This window comes from Guillardia theta, assembly GCF_000315625.1.
Source record: "Guillardia theta CCMP2712 unplaced genomic scaffold GUITHscaffold_29, whole genome shotgun sequence".
In the NCBI taxonomy this organism is placed as follows: Eukaryota; class Cryptophyceae; order Pyrenomonadales; family Geminigeraceae; genus Guillardia; species Guillardia theta.
In genome coordinates this window covers 493,627-515,204 of record NW_005434645.1, presented here as the reverse complement: position 1 = coordinate 515,204, position 21,578 = coordinate 493,627, and the positions used below count along the sequence as shown (strand labels likewise).

General features: G+C 53.6%; 8 protein-coding genes across 8 annotated transcripts in view; 4 read left to right on the top strand and 4 right to left on the bottom strand.

The window, feature by feature from the left end:
- Positions 1-766: 766 nt before the first annotated feature.
- Positions 767-2,815, bottom strand: GUITHDRAFT_107503 (hypothetical protein; the record flags this gene model as incomplete). Its single annotated transcript, XM_005833649.1, has 16 exons — positions 767-821; positions 868-998; positions 1,056-1,307; positions 1,353-1,448; positions 1,495-1,554; positions 1,611-1,685; positions 1,733-1,780; positions 1,831-1,895; positions 1,939-2,023; positions 2,094-2,165; positions 2,219-2,276; positions 2,327-2,401; positions 2,443-2,511; positions 2,559-2,587; positions 2,642-2,682; positions 2,737-2,815. The coding sequence occupies 16 exons, from the start codon at positions 2,813-2,815 to the stop codon at positions 767-769; spliced, it is 1,290 nt and encodes a 429-aa protein (XP_005833706.1).
- A 561-nt stretch (positions 2,816-3,376) lies between these two features.
- On the top strand, positions 3,377-3,622 carry GUITHDRAFT_107502 (hypothetical protein; the record flags this gene model as incomplete). The annotated part of the gene is made up of 1 exon (XM_005833648.1): positions 3,377-3,622. One exon carries the CDS (start codon positions 3,377-3,379, stop codon positions 3,620-3,622), a length of 246 nt encoding a protein of 81 aa, XP_005833705.1.
- Positions 3,623-4,755: 1,133 nt separating this feature from the next.
- On the top strand, positions 4,756-5,586 carry GUITHDRAFT_45932 (hypothetical protein; the record flags this gene model as incomplete). The annotated part of the gene is made up of 3 exons (XM_005833647.1): positions 4,756-5,002; positions 5,075-5,152; positions 5,201-5,586. Coding segments are annotated over 3 exons (711 nt in total), but the record flags the coding sequence as incomplete, so codon positions are not given.
- A 494-nt stretch (positions 5,587-6,080) lies between these two features.
- GUITHDRAFT_138084 (hypothetical protein) lies at positions 6,081-8,757 on the bottom strand (the record flags this gene model as incomplete). The annotated part of the gene is made up of 15 exons (XM_005833646.1): positions 6,081-6,182; positions 6,231-6,356; positions 6,408-6,438; positions 6,484-6,533; positions 6,583-6,643; positions 6,689-6,766; positions 7,017-7,096; positions 7,140-7,211; positions 7,266-7,395; positions 7,460-7,492; positions 7,537-7,592; positions 7,640-7,896; positions 7,983-8,046; positions 8,094-8,204; positions 8,248-8,757. 15 exons carry the CDS (start codon positions 8,755-8,757, stop codon positions 6,081-6,083), a joined length of 1,761 nt encoding a protein of 586 aa, XP_005833703.1.
- Positions 8,758-11,198: 2,441 nt separating this feature from the next.
- On the top strand, positions 11,199-12,023 carry GUITHDRAFT_107498 (hypothetical protein; the record flags this gene model as incomplete). The annotated part of the gene is made up of 1 exon (XM_005833645.1): positions 11,199-12,023. One exon carries the CDS (start codon positions 11,199-11,201, stop codon positions 12,021-12,023), a length of 825 nt encoding a protein of 274 aa, XP_005833702.1.
- Positions 12,024-12,035: 12 nt separating this feature from the next.
- Positions 12,036-15,163, bottom strand: GUITHDRAFT_162911 (hypothetical protein; the record flags this gene model as incomplete). Its single annotated transcript, XM_005833644.1, has 6 exons — positions 12,036-12,155; positions 12,206-12,286; positions 12,351-12,446; positions 12,562-12,597; positions 12,643-12,710; positions 12,832-15,163. The coding sequence occupies 6 exons, from the start codon at positions 15,161-15,163 to the stop codon at positions 12,087-12,089; spliced, it is 2,682 nt and encodes an 893-aa protein (XP_005833701.1). The 3' UTR covers positions 12,036-12,086.
- Positions 15,164-16,457: 1,294 nt separating this feature from the next.
- On the bottom strand, positions 16,458-19,420 carry GUITHDRAFT_152308 (hypothetical protein). Its single transcript, XM_005833643.1, has 13 exons — positions 19,270-19,420; positions 19,214-19,224; positions 19,104-19,167; positions 19,018-19,049; positions 18,911-18,965; positions 18,466-18,855; positions 18,379-18,418; positions 18,285-18,331; positions 18,142-18,234; positions 16,879-18,088; positions 16,768-16,832; positions 16,670-16,716; positions 16,458-16,611 (listed from the first exon to the last, which is right to left on the bottom strand). Exons 1-13 carry the CDS (start codon positions 19,414-19,416, stop codon positions 16,518-16,520), a joined length of 2,295 nt encoding a protein of 764 aa, XP_005833700.1. The 5' UTR covers positions 19,417-19,420; the 3' UTR covers positions 16,458-16,517.
- Positions 19,421-20,333: 913 nt separating this feature from the next.
- GUITHDRAFT_152307 (hypothetical protein) overlaps positions 20,334-21,578 on the top strand; it is a 1,461-nt gene continuing 216 nt past the window's right edge. Inside the window, exons 1-7 of the mRNA XM_005833642.1 lie at positions 20,334-20,379; positions 20,601-20,705; positions 20,756-20,844; positions 20,897-21,134; positions 21,186-21,239; positions 21,290-21,365; positions 21,407-21,464. Coding sequence (XP_005833699.1) covers positions 20,677-20,705; positions 20,756-20,844; positions 20,897-21,134; positions 21,186-21,239; positions 21,290-21,365; positions 21,407-21,464 — 544 coding nt within the window. The 5' untranslated portion in view covers positions 20,334-20,379; positions 20,601-20,676. The remainder of the gene's footprint in view (positions 20,380-20,600; positions 20,706-20,755; positions 20,845-20,896; positions 21,135-21,185; positions 21,240-21,289; positions 21,366-21,406; positions 21,465-21,578) is intronic.

The window sequence follows — 21,578 nt, the reverse complement described above, 5'->3', positions numbered from 1 at the left end:
ACCTGGTCGACGATCAAGTCTGTTTCACATGAAGTTTTTGCTAAATTTTTAGGTCTTTCAAGCTTGCAGTCCTTGGATCTCTCCTATGACAATATGTCCAGCTTCTCTCGGGGAGTTGACAGGCTTTCATGCATGATCGAGATACGACTCTTCTCAAATCATTTCTTAAGCCTTCCTCCAACTTGATTCGCGAACCCCTCAAGCATGCACACTCTTCGAATCTACGACTTCTTCGTAGGGCTCTAAAACTTGCAATCACTTCTTCAAAACAACAATCAGCTAACATCTCTGGCGGAAGGAATGCTGTCAAACCTCCTCAAGCCAAGGTGCATCTAACTGGGGTATCTGGAGGCAGGAGACGTGGTGTTCAAGTGTTGAAGATGCGAATAGGGGACTCTTGCGATATGAGGTGTGAACCGACGGCATGATGTTGATTCGTTCGTGCATTTTCGTCACTTGGAATTATTTCCAACCGTAAACCAGAACAGGCACTAGATCAAGTCATGATGTTTCGTGATCAACTGACCTGATCTGTTTGAATTTTGAGTGTGTGTAGCCTTTTTTCTATCTTTTGAGTCTCTGCATCAGTTGTCATCATTCCATCTAATCTACACACCCTTGTAAGGGCTTCTAGTCCAATCTCTTGGACTAAGCTCTCATCTCCCACCGATGATGAGGATAAACTACAGATTGGAACATGTTTAAAACCATCAAACACGATTCCGAAGCTACATACATGGCAGTTACATAATGTCACATGAAATTTTCAGTGGTGATCTATCAGATCCATCACAGCAAGTGAGGGGTTTGTTTGTCGTCTCCTGCACGTGTTATCAGCAATCACAAAAGCGTAAGCATCTAGGTCACCATGGACTTGATTGTAAAACCTCAAGGCTCGTCAAACTGACTGCTTCCTCCGCCTCCCCTGGTATCTTTTCGTTCCGCGTCTCCATCACCATCCCCGCCCTCTGCATCGCATGCTCATGGCTCTCGAGAAACTGAGCACCACGTTAGTCTCTGTCAGCGCCTCCAGCTGCCTCCCAGCAGGCTTTCACCTCTTGCTGCGCCCCAAGAACAGATCCTGGACGCATGACTCGTATCCATCCGACAGCTTCTTTCGCAGTGAAGCCACGCATGGCCATCAGGTAAGTCCCGATGATGCAGCCAGTGAGTCCAAGCCCGTTGTCACAGTGAACAGCCACGAGGCCGCAGGCCTTCTCGACGAGCTGAATGAAGCGAAAGATGATCTGAGTGGAGGGCACGGGCGAGTCGGAGCAGAAGAGGTCGACCACTTGGATCCCGCGGTCCTGCCTCGCACTTGAGCAAGACACGAATACTTGCGCCTCTCTCACCGTGAAGATCTTGGGGTCATACTGACTGGCGTTGAGGCGGACCACGCACTTGACGTCCATCGCTTGAAAGGCTCGGAGGAGAAACTTGGGATGAAACTGAAGGGCTCACGTTAGTCCCTCGCATGCCACCTCTCCCCATCACCTTGCGCACGTAGCCCTCGTCTGTCCACTCTTGGCCATCTGGAATCCTGTCTGTCGGGCTCTGAAAGCGGCAGGTCAGCAGAGGTCACGTTGAGAGGATGTTTTGCAAGCCTGAACCTGAAGAGCGAGAAGCTTGTGGGGGATGATGACGTTGATGTCACCGTTGAGGGGGTCGGCATAGTGCTCGTACTCCTGTTCCTCTTGTCAGTCTCGTGGGAGGACGTGCGCGCTTACGCTACCTCGAGCTCCCAGACATTTGTCATCATTCCTTCAAGCCAGCCCTGCTCCTGTGCAACAGGATCAGCCGCGACTGTCAGTGTTGTGCTGCAGCACTCACATGCGCTTTCTGCAGCCCTGCCAGCACATGCTTGTGAGGAAGCAAGCATGATCCTGTGCGGGTTGCTGTGCACGCATCATGGACAGGGTCGGGTGGTAGCGAACCAACCGTCAAGGTAGGGAAGAAGGAGGGAGGAAGGAACACTCCGGCAAGACAGACAGGCCTCGCGGCATGATGATGACTGGCATAAGATCTGTCGGTAAAGGTTCAGACAGATGGGTCATGGACTGACTGATGGATAAGCAGCCTCGACAAGCATTGACCTCGTAGGCGCCGATGAGCAGAACGGCGTTAGTGATGCTCGCGGCAGTGGGAGGGGATCTTAAGATAATCGTCTATGGTTAACAAATCAGAGACAAAAGAACAACACCACCAGGGAACACTGAACCTTGTTGCTGTGACATCTCAATATTCTTGTTAGAGATTGGCAGAAACGAATGATGCAACTGTGACAGAATGAGGAACTTAAAGTCGAAATTGAACTCCATCGCAGCACCTGGCATCGACGGGCCCAAAGTCTTGAGCAAACGGAAAGTACACAAGAAACTCGTCGAGATCTACAATTGCATATCTAGACGAGCAGTCATAAGGTAGCACCCTCCAGGTACAGACCTTGAGTTGTCGTACTGGGTTGGGATACCATAGCTTGCTAGCAGGAAAATCTTCGGTGAGATCGGATACCTAATGAGGTCGAGTGAGGCAGGGAGAAAGAAGCTTTTCGATGATACATCTCGCCATCTCTTATCTCTTGAATCGCCTGCCATGAATCAGTTCAAGGGGTTCGCCATGGAAACAACGCAGCGCTCACAACCTGTTCCAGCAGCAGAAGGGAAGGGCTTTCAGATCCGATCTCTGATGCAATAGGTCAAGTCAGCAGCTCAAGTATGCATGGCCGATGCCATCTACCTCGGTAGCCGTGTAAGAAATCCTCTTCTCCGCTATTGTCGTAGCGCGATGTGACCTTCTTGCCCCGCTCAGAAACCATTCCCGCTGAACCTGCGACGCCCTCTGTGCCTTATACCTCTTTACAACATATGTTCCGTGTGGTAAAGTGATCATGAAACGAATCGATACATATCTTCAACCGCTCGGAGGTGTGATTGGATGCCCATGTGACAGGTGTGGGGGCCTACAGGTGGTCACGGACACACGGTCCGAAGGAGATCTCGGTCATGTGCCGTGTCTAGAAGGCAGGCTGAGAGGTCACGAGAGGGAAGAGAAGACGGACGTTCAAAGAGCTGCAAGCAAGCGGTCAGACCGAGATACGCCACAGCGAGACGAGGAGAACGAGGAGACGAGGACACGAGGAGACGAGGAGACGAGGAGACGAGACAAGGACACGAGGAGACAAGGACACGAGGAGACAAGGAGACGAGACGAGGACACGAGGAGACGAGGAGACGAGGAGACGAGACGAGGACACGAGGACACGAGGACACGAGGACACGAGGACACGAGAACTGAACAAGTAGAACAATTAAAACAACGAAGACTGACGGGAAGGAGAAGATTGGAACGAAGAAGTACGTCAAGACTAGCTTCAACGATGGCCTCCCGCATCTGCATTGAAGGCTTTTCAGTTACTTCAGACGTTCGCAAGGCCGTCCCAAGACTGCGACTCAACCCAGGGCAGGAGCAGTACCTCGAGGCTATCAAGGATCGCATGTCAGTGCAGTCTGACTCAAAGGCTGACCGGCTGGATAAGGACAGCTGCCTGTCGAATATCCTGGAGGCAAAGAGAAAGTTTAGTAACTCGGTTGCGAGAGCTCAGATGGACATTGATGGCCTGTGAGATCAGATGAACATTGATGGCCTGTAAGATCAGATGAACATTGATGGCCTGTGAACGATACTAGAGCAAACGCTGAGCAGGAAATCTACAATTGTCGTGCATTGCTTCGATCAGGGATCCTGACTCAGTTGACTGGGTGTGCAACGGACACCTTTTCCTGTCCTACGAAGCTTTTCGGAAGTTTCGTCGAATGTTAATCAGCCTGAGGCCTTGTTTCGTTCCATGTCTTGTCATTTTTGAGATAACATATGTACATGTTTGAAGGTAAAGATGATATGCCTTGAGTGTATCCAGAGTCTAGCTGAAAGACTCAACTAAAAAAACTATTGAAGTGATGAATACACGAAATGTCAGCTTCAGTACCTGGCTGCCCGCTGTGTCATGACAAATCCGGCGTTCTGCCAGTGCGGCTGGCAACTGAAGAGTCACCCTGAACTTCAAGTTACGGAACTTCCGAGTCAACCTCATCTAACTCTTCATAGCATCGCCGTGTGGCTTGTCAGGGTCACTGAAGTCTCCTCGACTCTCCTGAGTCATTCGATCGTCCTCGTGATGATTTGATTTTGGGAAATTTTCAAGCTTTCCGGCATGAAGATCGGACTTCAAGCCTAGCTAGTAGTAGTTGTTGACAAAAAGTTAAAGGAGGAAGTCAGTGATCAGTTTGGGGGACAGCAGTCGGCAGGATTGGGTTTGGTTCTCGCTGTCTTTCTCTTCTCGCCGTTTGGCCTGTGCGACAGTGTCAGGGTCAAGCCTCCTCGACTCTCCTGATTGTCCTCGTACTAGCTTTTAACTTAATGAAAAGTTTGAGTGGAAGATCAGTAGTGATCAGCCTAGTAGTGATCAGTATCATGGGTTTGATAATTCCCGGCGGCCCGCTGGTCCGGCTCCGGGTGTGAAAGAACCCCGGGAAGAAAAAAGTCACTTGGTGGATGCCCCTTGCCGCAATGCAGGCGCGACTATGGTTGACGGCGATCCTTAGCGTGACGATGGCAAGAGGAGCTCAGATAGGAGGAGGAGTTTTGTGCGAGGAGGGTCTTTGTGGGGCTGGGAGGAGGAAGAACGAAAGCACGGGCTCCTGCGTATCTTGTTCCTCTGGCAAGTTCCAGATCAACTACTGCCACGATTTCCCAGTCTGCCTTGACTGCCTGGCGGGGAAAATCTCTTTAGCAGGAAGCTCGACATGCATGACTTGTCCTCTGGGGAAGATCGTCAAGCACGATGGGAGGAGGAGATGCTACTACTGCCCCTCAGGGAAGTATGCTCCGCTCGACACTCCCCTGCCGAATCAATGCACCAGTTGTCCTGCGGGGAAGACAAAGAAGTTTGTAGCTGCAGTGAGCGGGTGCGAGGACTGCGACCTCGGATGGTGGGCGGATGAAGGTCAGACGGGATTCCTCAAAACTATCGCCTGCCCTTCACTAAAGTCTATTCTTTGACACTCGGTGACTACAGGATCGCCGTTGGGTTGCTTGCGTTGTGAACCCGGGACGTTCTCTGATGGAACCATAGCCTGTACATCCTGCGATCGAGGTTTCACTGGAAGTAAAGTACTGAACAACTGAGAGACATTGTCTTCAGGTCACTACACTGCCGGGTTTGCCATGACAACATGTTATGAATGTGCCGTCGGTTCGTATGCTAGTTCCGTTTCCTCGTCGACCTGCAGGCGTTGTGAGCCAGGTGTCTTACTGTCCTGCACGTTCTGCTTCTACTTACATGCAAACAATCTAGGATCCTACAGCAACCAGACTGCAACAGCTCTCTGTCCTCCATGCGCCGCTGGGAAGTTTTCTGCTGAGTATGCTTCTACCACTTGCAATGACTGTCCAGGTGGTGTTGCTACATCAGAACGACACATTCCTAACATCATCGCTTCAGATCCGCAGCCAAGTGCTGAGTGTCTGCCATGTCAACAAGGGAAGTTTCATCCAATCACCGGGCTGACGGCCTGCCTGTCATGTCCGAACGGTGGCGAGCAATGTGAAAGACTCGCAAATTCATTGAATCGGCAGGTTTCTACAACTCAACATCCAATGACAATTGTACATCGTGCGAACCCGGCAAGTATTCAGACATGGAGAGCGCAACGACATGCATGGCTTGTGGGCCAGGTAAAGCGTTGAGGGATGAGGGGTTACGAGTGAAGGATCCTCGGTAATGCATGTCCAGGATCGTACTCGGGGATATTTGCTGCTGTCAATTGTACGGTGTGTGAGGCCGGTAAGTACAATGCTTTCTTCGGGGCAATCAACTGCACTTCTTGCCCGGCTGGGTTGACGAGCCCTGAGGTAACTTCCCGTTCCTCTCGACTCAAAGTAACACTGCCCAGGGCTCAACATTGATCGAGAACTGCACAAACGTGTGACAAGCTAATGGGAGATCTTGGGAGAGCTGCAAGATCGTGTATACTGGTAATGGAAGTAAAGATGTGAGACAAGAATGAATTAGGTCGCTTTCATTAATCCCAAGTTTCGTTGGGATCCGGATCAAACCGCTTGTACAAGTCTCGAAGCTGAGGATCTTCGATGTTAGACGCACTCTCTTCGTTTTCTTGACGCATCTGTGAGCAGGCAATCTTACAGAGAAACAAGGAGAACCAGCTCCTTACCTTGGCCATCTTCTTATCAAGGATGCGCTTGTCTCTGTCTGACAGTCGCTTGCGGAAGTTGCGCATGACTCGTTCCTCGGCCACTTCCATCTTCTCCTTCACCTTCTTCAGCTCCTCCTTCTCCGTCTGCCATGGCATCAGCAGCTGGACCCAGACTTACTCTCTGCATCCTCCCACCTTGTCTCTGGCCTTCATGGCCTTGAGGCGCCTGGGGTACGACATGTCATAGAGACAAGTGAAACTTCATATCCACCTTCTCAGGTCTGCTCTCTTGGCATTCTTAGCCTTCAGCTCTCGCGAGATCTGCAAGGGGGTCAGGACGCGGCCACGGGCGGCAGCGAGACGTCCAGACCTTCTTGTGCACGATGAGGAAGCCGGAGTGACGTGAAAGGTGCCCAATGTCTTTGAGGTATCTGGAGGCGATCAAACGAGAGAGCGGCGGTTGTCGCCTCCCTTACTTGAAGAGCTTGCTCACTTTCGTCATGTTCATGGACTCAACGAATTTCTTCAGGCTGCTCTTGTGCCGCTTTTGGTACCTGTAGAGAGACGGACTTCAGCTGCAGAGGAGCAGGGACAAAACAAGCTGATGTTACGCTTTGACGAGCTTGGTCAGAGGCTGGCCGTCAAACTCTGATACTAGATCTCTGATTCTCTCGACAACCTGACATAAATCAGCCTCTTTGTCCATCATATTCTTTCATTTCACTTCGAACGGGATGGAGTTCTTGATCTCTTCATATTTCCTGGTTGCACTCTCAATTCCCTCCTCGTCCGCCACCGTCGTACCTCGAAGGCTGCCGCATGAACAACCGAGCGCCGTCCTCCGCCTTGAGTTTGAACTCAATCAGATCTTTATCGTCTTTGTCCTGATATCGAGGGTCACAGCAAAAAATACGTAGCCAAGACAACCTTGCGAGCACTTTCAAGACTCAGGAAATCGCCTCCAACGTTCTCAAACTTCTTGGTGATCGGGTTCCATCGCTGTTTGCATCGTTACACTTGTTGAGAGCGTCAAGAAACAAGAGAATGGAGTACCTTGACAATCGCCACGTCCGCATGCTCGGAGGAATCGAGGTTCTCCTCTGCTTCAGAGAACACATGCAGCTCTTCTTCCGCTTCACTCTCTCGGAACTTGAGATAGTTCTGACCGCTGATTGGAATATCTCTGCACGCAAATGATTGGAAGAACGAATTCACACCTGCAGTTACAAAGGCGCCCGCGGTCATACCTGAAGATAGAAAACACCTCGAACTTCATTGCGCTGTGAGGTGATTCAATGACAGGTTTTGCAAGCATCAAACAAACCTGTGACAGCATATCGAAACGCTGTTCGCCTCCATCGTTAGATTCATCAATCGTTGCTGAAACATTCTCATGAGCTCAATGGGCACTCAAAGACAAGACAGACCTCAAAATTTGCCCTCTTTGCCTCCGCTTCCCGCACGCTGTCGAAGGTGCCGATTTGAACGTGCGGGACGTAAGGGACCTCGTCTACCTGCGACGAGGGTGAGGAGGAGATGTGCTGCCGAGCCATGAAGACTTCTTCTAGAGGCTCCAAGGAGGGAAAGCGGCTGACGACTCTTCTCCGCAACCGCTTGATCCACTCTGCTCGAGGAAAAGTGAGAATGTTGAATCCGACTGCACTCTCACCATTGGCATCTTTATCTACCAGCAACTGCAAGTGAGCGTATTTCCCACGGTTGACTTCGTGGGATCAGTCCATCATCTTACCACTCATCAACAATTTGTACCTGTTCGCACTCCTGTGAAGGTGATGCTGCAAGTCTCCAAGGTCTTGAGCTCTTGCTCCAGCGCCTTTCATATCGGTTCACACAGCATGCAACACTAACGAGAGAAATCACCTCTCCAGCTTCATGGCAGTCCTCGCGTTCGAAGAATGAATGAAACAAGATAATTGTCGGGATCTTCCATCGCACATTCTCCTTGTCAAATTCATCTCTTATGTCCATGATCTGCAAGTAACATCCAAGTGTCAAAGCTCCTCCCTCCCTTCACCCGCATGTTGCCGACCGCTTGTCTAGTATGGTCGTCTTCGATCGTGATACACAGCACGGACTTTCTCACGAGCTTCCAGTTCAGAGATCGATAGCAGATCTTAGACTTATCTCGCGTCTCCTGCTTCAGCTCCTCGAACTCCGTCTTGAGTGGGTCTCTGTCTCTTTCGCCCTTGGGCATCAAATCATGCCATGGGGTACTCGCTGTCACCTGCAGCAAGTTAACCGCATGCATCATGTCATGAAAGAGCTTGACATTATTCTTGATGCAGGATCGCAGCATGTTGCTCATCAAGATGTCAGGATCGCGTTCTTTCTTCGGCCTCCCCCCTCGCAGCCTCAGCCCAACCGTCGCTCGATGTTGGAGGCAAGAGTGTCGAGGAGGGAACGAGGTCGAGCATGATGCCATTGCAGCCGCAAAGGTGAGTAGAAGCAGGATCAGAACCCTCGACTCCTTCTTTCTCTCCCCCTCCTCCGACGGTTTCTTGCTTCCCACAGGGCGTGGTTTCATAGCGGATCTCCTCCTCTTCCCGCCTTGGTCTCTAACTCATTCCCTCCTCTTTCTCTCCTCCTTCTCCTCCTCCTCCTCTCCTCTCCTCTCCTCGTCGTGTCCTCTTCTCGTCCCCCTTCCCTCCTCCATCACCACCACTTCGGTCGTTCCACCACAGCGTCTTCCAGCGGGCGCATATCCCACACGCTTGTCGCTTAAGGTACCACTTCCTTTTAAATTACCGATTCCCCTTGCAAAAATGCTCTACACGCATCGAAGTTGCTCCTCGTCACCCATATGTTCTCAACTTCCCTCCTCCTCCTCCTCCTCCTCCTCCTTGTCCTCCTCCTCCTCCTTGTCCTCGTCCTCCTCCTCCTCCTCCTTGTCCTCGTCCTCGTCCTCCTCCTCCTCCTCTTCCTCCTCCTCGTCCTCGTCCTCCTCGTCCTCCTCCTCCTCCTTGTCCTTGTCCTCGTCCTCCTCCTCGTCCTCGTCCTCGTCCTCCTCCTCCTCCTCGTCGTCGTCGTCCTCCTCGTCCTCCTCCTCCTCCCCCCCCTCTTCATCCTCCAACTGGTACCAATCGTCAGCTCTGTGCCCCTTCGTTTCTCCGCTAGCTCTCTCAGGCTCTTCACTCTTACATACCTGTCACTTGCCTTGTGCCGGCCTCCTTGTCCTGGTGTGCGAGCATCGCTAACTCTGCTTGCAGATGTCGCAGACATCGGGCGCGTCAGGGCATGCAGCCCTTGCGATCGCCTGGAGCAGGGGATCCAGGAGTGCGACCAAGTTGCTAGTGAGAAGGGAGAGAGATGTGCGCTGACGATTGAGCAGAGCTGAGATATCTCAAGACGACGAGCAGGGCTTCATAGTCAGCTACACGCTGCCGTCGGGGGAGGTTGGAAACGGCAGGGTTGAAACCACTTTTCTCCTAACACAGACGGCAGACAAACAAGGTCCGCATGCTATATGCCTCGGACTCTCCGCGAGGTCAGAGGCTCAGCCTCGCACGTCCGCGACTTAACAAGAGCAGGAGTGATGGAGGTAGCCCGCAAGTATCTGCACGTGAGGTTTGAGACTGGGATCCTCGAGGCCTTGATCGTGCGCTTGTGGTTTCATCGCTGCTGCTGCTGACGGCTGCAAGGTGGTCATGATGGTCGTCGTTCTCCCCGTCATCGCCCTGGCGCATCCCTCCAGTGACCTAGGAGTCCTCGGTGAGTCCTCCAAGTTACTTGCTGCCTCCTCCTCATCCTTCGTCAGAGCCGATCAGAGGGCTCGGGCTCGCCATCTTCAGGTCCCAACTCGCCCTCAAGGTCCTCCTGCTCTCAGCCTGGGCCGCTCACTTGCTCGAAGCCTGCGTGAGAGACGCGTGCGGCCTCCTTGCTGGACCAACTGAGAGCCTCTGCTTCCAGGTTGCCTTTGTCAAGGCCAGGAAACTTAAAGCAGGCACCCTGAATGGTGAGGGAGCGGAGGAGGCGATGGGCAGCAGACAGCTCACTGGAGCATAGAGCTCTCCTGGTTCGCAGGTGCCTTTGTCCTTGGCTTCCCCTGCTTGCGCTTCCTGCTGGCCCTGGAAAGTGCCAGTGCTGCCGGAGCAAAGAAGTACCGATGACTAGGAAGGGAGCCTCGGAGGGAGGGAGGGAGGGAGGGAGGGAGGAGATAGGTCTCTGACTGAAGCATGGGAATCTCTCCGAGCTCCATATTCGCGAGTCGGGGAATAGGATCGGAATCAAGTTATTCAGTTGTTATTTCATACCAGCAAACGTCAGGTCGGCCTCAGTTGAAGGCACTTCACTACCAGTGACTGAGCCTTCACCCGATGATGTTGTTTAATACATGCTGGACCTTTCGATCCGTATCATCCTCACTAGTAGACGGTATGGGCCAGTGGATGGCAGCCGTCGCCGGAGCCATACTAAATCACTGCCCGGCCGTAGTAATATGGCACTGCACTGAGCCTACGGCCTCGCCGAAAATCCGAACTGGCCGCCAGGCCCGGCCGGCGCCAGGCCTGGGGGCCACCCGGTCACTGGGGCCGTCACGTGTTGACCGCGGCCGCCAATAGCGACCGAACCTAAAAACTTGACAGTCGGATCTGTTCCAACGGTCCGAAGCGTCTTGTCAGGCTCGCCTCATCGGTATGCAAGGATTATCATGCAGGGCAGAAATTGCGATGATCTCATTTATTAGGTTTGTCTTGTTGCGTTCAGAGACAGCGAAATTCGGCCACTCTTTGGTATAGGGCCATGGGAGGTTACAAGATGGGAGCAGAAGCAAAGGAGAGATGAGAGAACTGTCGATGCCGCTTGACGAAGCCCCGTTGAAGGTTTAGATATCGTAGCGTCATCGAGTGACGCGAGGAGGAGGAAGTGGAAGTGAGCATCCATCCGAGCATGACAACAGAGTGATCGGACAGCATCAACATCTACGACTTCCGACTGAACCCCGGGGTGATGTCTCATCACATCATGATGACCGATACCTCCAAGTCGCTCGACGAACTGACAGTCAAGAAGCGAGAGCTGCCTCGTACCAACATCCAGCTGGATGCGAACATGGTGAGGGGCAGGCTGTCGCATGCCAAGAGCGCGGATGAGATTCTCGCTCGCCAGCGGAGGAGGGCCCCGGTGAGGATGAAGAGGTTCTACACCACAGAGCTGGACACCGACTTCTTCAAGGCAAGCTTCGACTCCTACGTCGTGTCGAGGACGGTGAAGAAGAAGGGAGGAGGGGACACGGGACCGGACGCTGAGTGCGGGGGGCTACGACTCGGGCTCAGAGAGTGCTTTTGGATCAACAAGCAGGTGTACGAGGGGACGGGCAGCAGCAAGAGGCTGGACGAGAAGCATCTGCTCTACCTCGGCTCCCGCGACGGCTTCTTCAACGCTTCCTTCCATAGGGCTGTGGACCTCAAGGGCCCGACTCTGACCGTCGTGCTCCTCGCCAACGGCAGGATGTTCGGAGGCTTCTCCTCCCTCTCCTGGCGATCCAGCAGCCGCGGGCAGTTCCATGAGGACCCACTTGCCTTCCTCTTCGTCCTCAGCGACGGTCAGAGCAAGAAGCCTCCGGTGAAGCTCTCGCAGAGGAGCACGAGTTCGCATGCTGTCTTCCACGACCCTGACCTCGGCCCCTGCTTCGGTCGAGCTCTTGCGCTGCAGCTCGACGTCCTCGCCCTCTCCTCGAGCGACGTCTCCCCCAGCTCCTACCGTATTCCTCCTGGAGCCAGCCTGCCCTTCTCGCTCGCAGGAACCAAGTCAGGATGGGACGTGAAGGAGGTGGCAGTGTGGCGGGTGTGAGTAAAGACTAGTCCCTTCATCGCCTAGCTTAGCTCTAATCAGCCCAGCTGGAGGTCAGCTGCTCTAAGCCTGCTTGTTGCTGTCGCCGTTCTGGTCTTCTGTGCGCATCGCATTCACGCTCGCGTTAACGATCTGCACGAGGAGTGAGGAGGAGCAAGGGAGGAGCGGGGGAGCTGGCTTACCTTCTGCAGGGCATGCAGTCGGTCATGCAGCATGGAGGCATCAGGAGCCGCCTCCTGCGCTGCTCCCTTGATGATATCAACCTGAACAAAGTCAATCCCTGGAGGAGGAGGAAGAGGAGGAGGAGAGGAAGAGGAGGAGGCGCACCAGGCCCTTGATCTTCACTTCCATGATGGTGCGAAGAGCGTTCCTCTCCTTCTGGTTCATGGAGCAGTAGTGCTTGAGAACGCCAATCTTGTGTTGCTGCTCTCGAAAATCAAAGAATGAAGCAGGATGAGAGGGAAAGCAAGAAGGGGAAGGAGCGAGGAGGATGAGGAGGGATGCAAGGAAGGAGGAAAGAGAACGAGCGAGTGTGTACCTGCTCTGCTGATCTTTTCTTCTCCTCTGTTAGTTCCTGAGGATGTAAAGTCACAACCACGGCGACTGGTGCGGAAGGAACCTTCTCCATCGCTATTCTTGATCGCTGCTCGTCATTGTAGGCATTCTTCCACGGTAAGCTTGAGTCTGCTATATGAGGTGTGATCAAACAAAAGAACGGAAAAGACCATGGTGGTAGGACAGTAGAGAACAAGGAGGAAGGGGAAGGAGAAGGGGGGAGTGGGGAGTGGAGGTAGGAGCAAAGGAGTACCAGAGCTGGGCTGCTGCTTCAAGGCGGCCAACTCCTCCTCCAGGTCTTTGATCACTTTGTTCTTCTGACTGATCCTTACGGTCACCTCCTGCTTGAACTTCAAGTGTTGCGATCGCAGCTCCTCCTGCTCCCTCAGCAGCTCAGCCTCCCTCGTGCTTGTCCCGAGGCTCTTGCTCGTGCCGCTCACGTCTCGCGCCTCCATCTCCCGGATCCTCGCCTCCAGTGACCGGCAGTGATGACTCAGTCTATCGTTGGCCTCCTGCAGACTCTTCGCCTGCTCCTGCAGTTTCGCGTCTGCTCCCGTCCCATTCATCTGCTCGTGCTCCCTCCTCAGGTTGTCGATCCTCTCTTCGATCTCCTCCTGGATGATCCGGTCGATCTTTGCCTGCAGCGCTGGAGGAATCTCGTCCATAGGAGCACTGCGCTGCTCGCTCCTCCCCTCCTCCGTCCAGGCGTGAGAGGTTCGGTCGTCGGAGGCAGAGAACACGTTCCCATCCGAAGTCTCTGGCGAGTCTCTTCCGTACTCGAACTCTGAGAGCACCTGCATGATCTTCGCTTTCGTCTCTGAGCTGCCTGCCTGCTCCATCGCGATCCTCTGCAGGTGGATCAGCCCAGCTGTCTTCCTGTCCAGCTCGTCTTCCAGGTCTCGCTGGTGCCTGTCGTACGCGTCCAGCTCCTCCTGCAGCCGCATGATCGTGTCGTCGCGCTCGTTGAGCCTCGAGGTCAGGGCGATCATGATGTCTCGCTGCTTGATCAGCAGCTGCTTGTACCGATCCACCTGCGACTTGTCCTCCTCCAGCACTTGCCGCTCCCTCTCCAGGTCCTCCAACTTCTTCACGTACTCGGAGTGGATTCTCTCGTGCTCGTTGCGCAACGCTGTTCGAAACGCCACGGTGCTCTCCACATCTTTCTCCATGCTCTTCTCGCCTCCTCCTATGAGCAGCTGGCTGCTCATGTTGTGAAGGCGAAGCTCCAACTTCCTCTTCTCCTGCTTCTCTCGCATGAACTCGCGCGATCGCTCCTCCAGGGCGCTCAGAGCCGCGACCTTGTCAGCCTCCGCCCTCCTCCTGAGCTCCTCCAGCTGCAGAATCTTTCTCTTGTCGATAATCTCCTTCGACTTGCTCTCGAGCGCGTTTCTCAGCTTGCGGATCTCGAGCTCGTACTTTCTCAGCAGGCCCCGCTGGTCGAGGTCCTCGTTGACCATCGCCTGGTTCTTGATGTTCTTCGCTCGGTTAGCGAACTTGAGCGTCGAGAGAGACTCGGGGAAAGACTCTAGAGCAGGGGATATCATCGCCATCATGGTAGTCCGGCAGTTCCCCCCCAGGCTGTCCTCCAGGATCCTGGTCAGCTTCGAGTCACGGTAGGGGATGTGCTGCCTCCCCTTCGAGTCCGTCAGCGCTGCGATCACATTCCCCAGGGCTGACAGCGACTGATTAATCTTCTTGCTCTCCTCCAACCTCCGCCCTGTTGCGCCCGTCAGCCGGACGCGCTCGGACCCTGCAAGGTCGACGAGGTTGAGCTTGCCGACTTTGAAGGTCTGCCCTCGGCGGTCCTCTCCGTTGCTAGAGTCCTCGTCAAGGTACTCGAGCTGTTCGGCGATGATGATGAAGACGGCGTGAGACCGCGAGGAGATCTCGTTCATCTTCGTGTTCGCTGTGGCGCGGGTCATGGCCCCTCGCTGCATCAGCCCAGAAACCTCCTTGGGTGATCGCACGACCCACTCTGAGAGCCCCTCCACGAACACTCCTCTCCTCTTGTCCTCTCGGATCTGCAAGCTGGTTCTCTCAGGCTTCAGAAGGTCGGAGATGACCTCGTTGTAGATCTGCAGGTAGGACGCTCGAACTAGAAACTTCTTTCTCTCCGACACCGCGTTCTCAATGAAGTCGAAGATCTCTTCTGTTGCTCGCGGAATGATGCCGCGCAGCTTCGGCGCCTGCTCTCCTTCCATCGTGTACGTCTTTCCCGTCCCTGTCTGTCCATAGGCGATGATCGAGGCGTTGTAACCCTGCAAGCTCGACAGGACGGCGTCCCTTGCAGTGTTGTTGTACACATCAGCCTGGTTGCTGTCTTCCGAGTAAACATGGTCGAACGTGAACGTGTAAGTGCTGAAGTTCCCAGAGGACAAGTCTTCTGCACGAGGATCGTCGAGGGCGGAGAGGTTCTCTGAGACGGTGATACGTTTATCCTCGGCTATCCGGAAGATGTTTTGGAAACGTTTGTCTCCATTCAGCTCACGGGGGAGCGGGGGCCTTACACGGACGACAACCTTGAAGTTGTTCCCAGCAGAGTCAGAGTTCTCGTAATCTCCTTCCTCCAGACTATCATCTCTCATCTTGAAGTGATAGATTGACCAAGGGACCAAACACAAATTTCACTCTTCCAACGGGCAGCAGCAAGGTCTCGGCTTGCTGCTCAGGATCCTCGCTGGAGAGTTAGGTCCATGGGAGACACCTGAGGTATTGGGTCAGCATGAGCAAATGGAGGAGGCAGACAGCCAGGAGACTGTATAAAATATCTACATCTCCAACCCCTTTCCTCCGTTGCGCTTACACTTCTGTCTGTTATCCTTGAACGCTACCCTGCCAACTAAATAAGGCGACTGCTATCTGCTACATACTTGCGAGTCCTATGAGACTACTATCCTTGCATCTCTTCTCACGTGGCTCTGTGATATCGTCTCATAGGTTCTGCGATTGGCTACCTTTCGAAGATTCTCATCATGTAGGAGCACAGAGCTCTGTCTATCCATGAAAGAGTCATACCCGGCTTGGATCTTATCAGAAAACCGCCCAAAATCACAACTATCTAGTACACGAGACTGAATCATGCCTTCTCTTCGCTATCAGATGCCGTTCGACCAGAAATACTGCGGTCAGTCCTTTTCTGCCAATTTTTGTCTCTTCGCGACATCTCCATCGTATCTGTCTACTCGAACGAGCACCTTTCATCGTGCATCTTGATGTTCTTTCAACACACGCATGAAAACCTCTATCCTTTCTCTCCTTCACTTCATCGTCAACTGCAATGCTGAGCTTTCGCATCTCAATTTTCGCAGCATGCTTCCGATTCGAAAAAGCACCGGTATTGCATGAGGGTACCCGGGGTGGTAAAGATGATCCAACTACCGGTACTGACATATCTTATTCTCAAGGCCAAGGTAGGGTACATAGTTGTAGCTTGTACAGAGGGGTAGGGGTACCACGTGGGTGGATGCTTGGACCCATCCACGTACCATATCTGAAAGGATTTACCCCCATAGGGGGTGGGGTACCCCTCCCAACCGTACCCCCTTAGTCAAACGTATCCAATATTGTGACCCCCTCTGATAACATAATGAAGACCCACCCATTTGGAAAAGTTGATGCTCCACCACCCACCTACCCGTCGACCCACCTACCCACCCACCCACCCACATTTGACTCTTCCACAGACCTCATCCCTCCCCGTGCCCGGGCCGCCGGGAATGTGACACTAGGAATGTACACCTGGAATCACGGTGACTCAGTCACTGGCACTGGGACCGGGGAACTGAGAGTCTGACTGATCAGTTGCCCCCGGCACCGCCGGGTCCGGACTCCGATGATGGACGCCGGCCCGGGCAGCGTCGGGCTGCCGGGGCTGCCATTGTCGTGATTCAAGTTTTAACTTCAACACTCTTAAGCTTAGTACAACGCCCGGCCGTGCTCTCATGATGGCGCAGCTTTCTGACGCTGGACTGCCATGACAGACCCGAGGAAAGTCATGAGCATCTTGGGCTTCACCTCGACGACGTCCTCCCACCTACCACCTCGACGTCAGTCACTGAGTTCTGATGATGCCCAAAGGCTCATCTACTCACAGGAGAAAGATCCCGCACCCCATCTTCCTCGCTACACTAAGAACGTACTGCACCGACAAGCGTTAACACCAAACTCATCACAGCAGAGTCCAGCTGACCTTAGCGTTGTGCTCGCGATCCTCGTCTGTCGATCCTTCGGTGACGATGTCCCAGTCGACAAGTCCTGCACGCCTGTGAGAAGGGGGACAGAGACGAGGGGGCAGAGCGACCTGGAGTTACTGACTCGCAGAGTTGGAGGAGGAAGAGCGAGGTAGCGATGGAGGGGTCGCTCAAGCTTGATACCTTGCGCGAGGAGCTGTTGAAGTGAGCTTGCACTCTGTCGTTGGCCCATTGGACCAGGTCAGAGTCGGAGAGCTTCGAGCTTCCTCCCAGTCGCTCGAGTAGCGACATGGTGTCATGCCGCATCAGCTGCCACACGAGGCCGAGGACGAGCTTCGCGTTGCCATCGTGAATATCCTTACCCCCTATGTTGACCGTGTGAAGGCCGAGGGCCTTGGCGCATTCCACCATGTAGTTGCAATTCTCGATCGTCTTGATCTGCACGCGCGGGTTCTTGTTGACCATCTTCCAGTTGACCACCGTCGGGTTAAGCTTCTCCATCACCTGTAGCAGCGGCTCTGCCGTCTTGCAGTCCTCCAGCAGCCTGTGCACTTGCGCGTCGATTCCCAGGCTGTTCATCCAGTTCTGAAACACGCGCTCCTCCCTCGTGCACTCTGCGTTATCGTCCTCCAACAGCGTTGCGACCTCCACTTGGTTGCTCGTGTCGTCCACATAGAGCGCAGGATGTTCGTTGAAGAGGAGGGCGGTGAAAGCAAAGTTGAGGTCCTTGTTGCCAGCAACGATGTCGTTTGCCTTCACAAAGGTTGTCTTACACCCGATCTTGGCCGCGTTATCCAACACTTTCTGCGCTCTTCTTCTCTCGTCCTTTTCCTGGAGTGGGCTGAGGTCACAGTGCTCGGGGCAGATGCGAGACATGAGGTAGATGTAGATGGTAGAGTCCTTCACGTCGCTGCTGAAGTTGGAAAGTCTCTTCTCGCACCCCGCATTCACCAGGTGAAAGTTGACCCATCGCACCAGCAGCTCTTCCTTGGGCAGCTTCAGCAGCGTCGCCAGGTCCTCGCCAGGCTTGAGGAGGAGGACGAGTTCAGGATGCTCCTTGAGGGAGACTCGTTTCAAGAGGAGAATCTTGATGATCTGCCAAAGGAGCCCAAGGACAAGGTGCGGTCGGCCGTCGATCAGGTCTTGTGCTCCGATGTTGATGACGTTGCAACCGATCGCTCTGGCTGAGTTGATCGCCAAGTTCTGATTCTCCACCTTGTGGTGCACTGACTTGATCTTGAGGTTGATGGCCTTCTCGAAAACAATCCCAGGCTGAGTCTTGTTGAGGAGCTTGCACAACAGGACGCCGTCGGCAATCACCTGCCACCAAGGTTCAGCCCCTGCCACTCGCCGACCCTCCTCCCCATCCTAACCTTGAAGAGATCTCCTGAGACCGGATCGATCGGGAGCACACCTGAAAGGTCTGCATCTGACTGCAGCGTGTAGTTGATGTACTCCGTGAATGCCTTGAGAAACGTGCATGAGATTCATTCGAATTGGAAGCGAGCTATCTTACCTCGACCTTCTCCTGACCGTAAGAGTGATATGCCCCGAAAGCTTCACCTGCCCAGCAAGTCAGAAAGAAGGGATGGTCAGCATTCGTTGCTTGCCATCTCTCCTGGTCAAGTTTGAGTCTGCAGTGGAGATCGCCTGAGCATATTTAGCAGGTGCAAAGAAATGGCTGCGCCCTCTCTCACCTCCAGACCCTTCGCGCGCAGGTCTGCAGAAAACCGGTTCCCCTCCTCGACTGTCTTCTCATCCTGGGAGATAGGCTTTCCTGGGCTCGCTGGAGCCTGAGAAGGAGGAGGACCTGGAGGTTTGGGGGGAGGAGTCTTCGCAGGAGGCTTGGGGGCCACTGCAGGAGGGGGGGTGCTGGGCTCTGGGGGAGCCGCCGCCTTGGTTTGCTCCTTGCTGGGGAGTGGGGGAGTCGGCCTGCTCGAGGGGGGTGGGGGAGAAGCAGCTTTTGCGGGCGGGGGAGGAGATTCAGCCTTTGCGGGCTCGTTCGGACTGGAGGTGGTTTGTACATGCTGGGTGCTCGATGCCAAAGGATGAGCTGGAGCCGACGAAGTGTCGTTGGGTTCCCCGAGCTGTCATGGTATGAGATGGAGAGAACAAGGTGGATCAAGGTTGAGCCTTTCCCACCGACTTGTTCGTCTTGTCGAGCTGCGAGGCCATCTTGTCGTCGAAGCTGTTCTTCCTGCAAGGCCACCATGTGAGATTGGGAGGGGACGAAGCAGTGAAACACTGACGGTTGCCAAACTTTCTTTCCTGGCTTTGCTGCCTGTTAGTCAACCATCAGAAAACGGTGAATCCGATGAGCAACTCAAAGAACAACCGTGGTCTGATCGCCAGAGGACTCCAGTCCATATTCGCCTCCGTAGCCACGTTGAAATCCGCTCCTGAGTGGGAGTAAGTGCGAAGATGTACGTTGGAGATCACACGAACTTAGCCTTCGCCTGGACAAACTGTCAGAACCAAGGGATTCTTAGCTCTGCACTCACCTTTTCTTTCTCGGCATTCATCACGTCTTCCTTGAGGGAATTCATGTCCACCTTTTGCACGCCATCTCTTGACTTGCCCCATCTTTGTTCCTCCTCAGATTGATTGTTGACGAAATCAGGATCCGTTTCCCACTCGTCATCAGACATCCTGATCGATGGAGCAAACATTAGAATCAGCAGATGATCTCGTCGAGTGAAAACAGGAGGCTTTCCACTGTTTGTCATACACCAGGGTTGTCATCTGTTGGAGCAGCGTTTTGGTACATCTCACCACACCTTGGTATCTTCTACTTAATTCGGATCCCCTTCAGATGGTTGGATACTCACGTCAAACTGGTACGAGCGTTCTAACTCGTTGCTCATGCTACTGGCTCATGCTTCCGCTCCTTCAAATCCATCTCTCGGTGCTCGAACAGCAAATCCTCCTCCTCCTCCTCCTCCTCCTCCTCCTCCTCCTCCTCCTCTGCTAACACTTAGACAGGCTCATGACCTCAACATACACGTTCTCAACCTTGTACTCGTCCATTCTTGTTCCTCTGCTCATTTTTCCTCTCCCGCTCCCTTGTTTCTCCTCTCAAACTTATCAAGCGTATCCTGCCCCTGTCCCCGTCACTTCTCCCAACCAACTAAAATACAAAATACTTTTAATATATTACATATTTTTACATTTCCAAAAATAGTTTCTACAAGCTCTTGTGTATGTTGAAAATATTATACAATCGTCCTTGGTATTCCATTCCAGGTACAAATGCTGCTGTAGTTTACACCCCACCCACTTCTCTGTATCAAGAGAGAGTACCCCACCCACCAGTTTGCTTCTTTTTAGCTGATTGGTACGGGCTACCGACCTTCTTAAAACCTTAAAACTTACGGTACAAACTTAAAATATAAAGGGGGAACCTCCATTTGACCCCCCAACTTCCTACGGTCAACCTTTGAAACTTTGAGGAGAAACTTCGCAAACTTTCCACGTTACAAAGTTTGTAATCCGGAATTAGAAGAGGTAAAAGGGCAGCAATTCTTCATATGTGATTATTTCCTATGAGAGTGGAAGTGTCCTTGGAACCGAAGGGCGGCAAGGTCAGATGGCAGTGACGAAGACAGTACAAGGTAAGCGAGTGCTATGCCGGTGTGAGCGATGGAAGAATGGCGAAGATCATGTCTTACACGTGTTCGAATCTACAGTGATATGTATAAGAGACTGAGATGTAGTTGAATGCAAGCTCTGAAACGTGAAGAGACGATCATCTTAGGCTGGAACCTGAAGAATTGTAGATACTCTCATGTACTAGGATCTTGGACTATCTTACCCTTGACCATCTTCTCTCAAGATCATTTCATTCGGATATATGACCAAAAGCAGGCTACACGCGAGAAGATCCCTCAGCAACGGAGCTGCTCACCTACATGGGCATATCCGGCATGTTGTTGGTAGGGTAAGTTACCTCCTCTTCCCTCCTCCCCCCACTGACAGAGAGCATGCCAGGTCCTATGCCGTTCGAGTCTTTGTGCACAAACGAATGGACCCAAAGGTCTCTAAGGAGTCGTCGATCTCCGACGCCCCGTACGTGGACGGTATGAGCTTTCCCTCCCGCTCTGCTTCCCGCCTCAATTCTGCTCCTCGCAGTCGACTCGCTGGACTATGGGTTCAGTACCGGATCTCGTGCTGTGAAGCCTCTTGCTGGGCCGAAGCTCTACCCCGAGAGATGGCTCATGCTCTTCGTCTACAGCTTGAACATGTGCACCCTCTCCGTCCTCGCCTCCGCCCTCCCCTCCTCTCAGCTGCCGGCCCAGCAGCTGTATGGGGTCGATGCGTATCCCATCGTCACGCTCATGTCGGTGCTCGTCTTCCTCACACTCCCCGGGTGACCCTCTCATCTCCCCCCATCAAGACGCTGAGGGCCGGACCGCCTCAGGACCGCCATGTCGAGCCTGCTGTTCCCCCGGTACGGCATCAAGGGAACGTGCTGGTGAGCAGATGGGCATCTCGCTGCTGCTCCTGACTCGGTCGAGCCTGCAGCATCGGCCTCTTTCTGGGGGCTCTGGGAGCATGGATGATGGTGGTTGCCGCGTACAAGAGGAGCTGGAACCTGCAGGTCTCTTGTCTGACTAGGAAAGCCCCGATGATTCGAGCCAGATCGCAGCCACGGTGATGTCTGGGTTGGGAGGGCCCATGTTAGCAAACGCATGCACGGGTGAGCCTTACGTGTTGAGGAGGAGGATCACGATCATGAGGGAGAGGAGGAGGAGCAGGAGGAGCAGGAGGAGCAGGAGGAGCAGGAGGAGCAGGAGGAGGAGGGAGGAGTAGT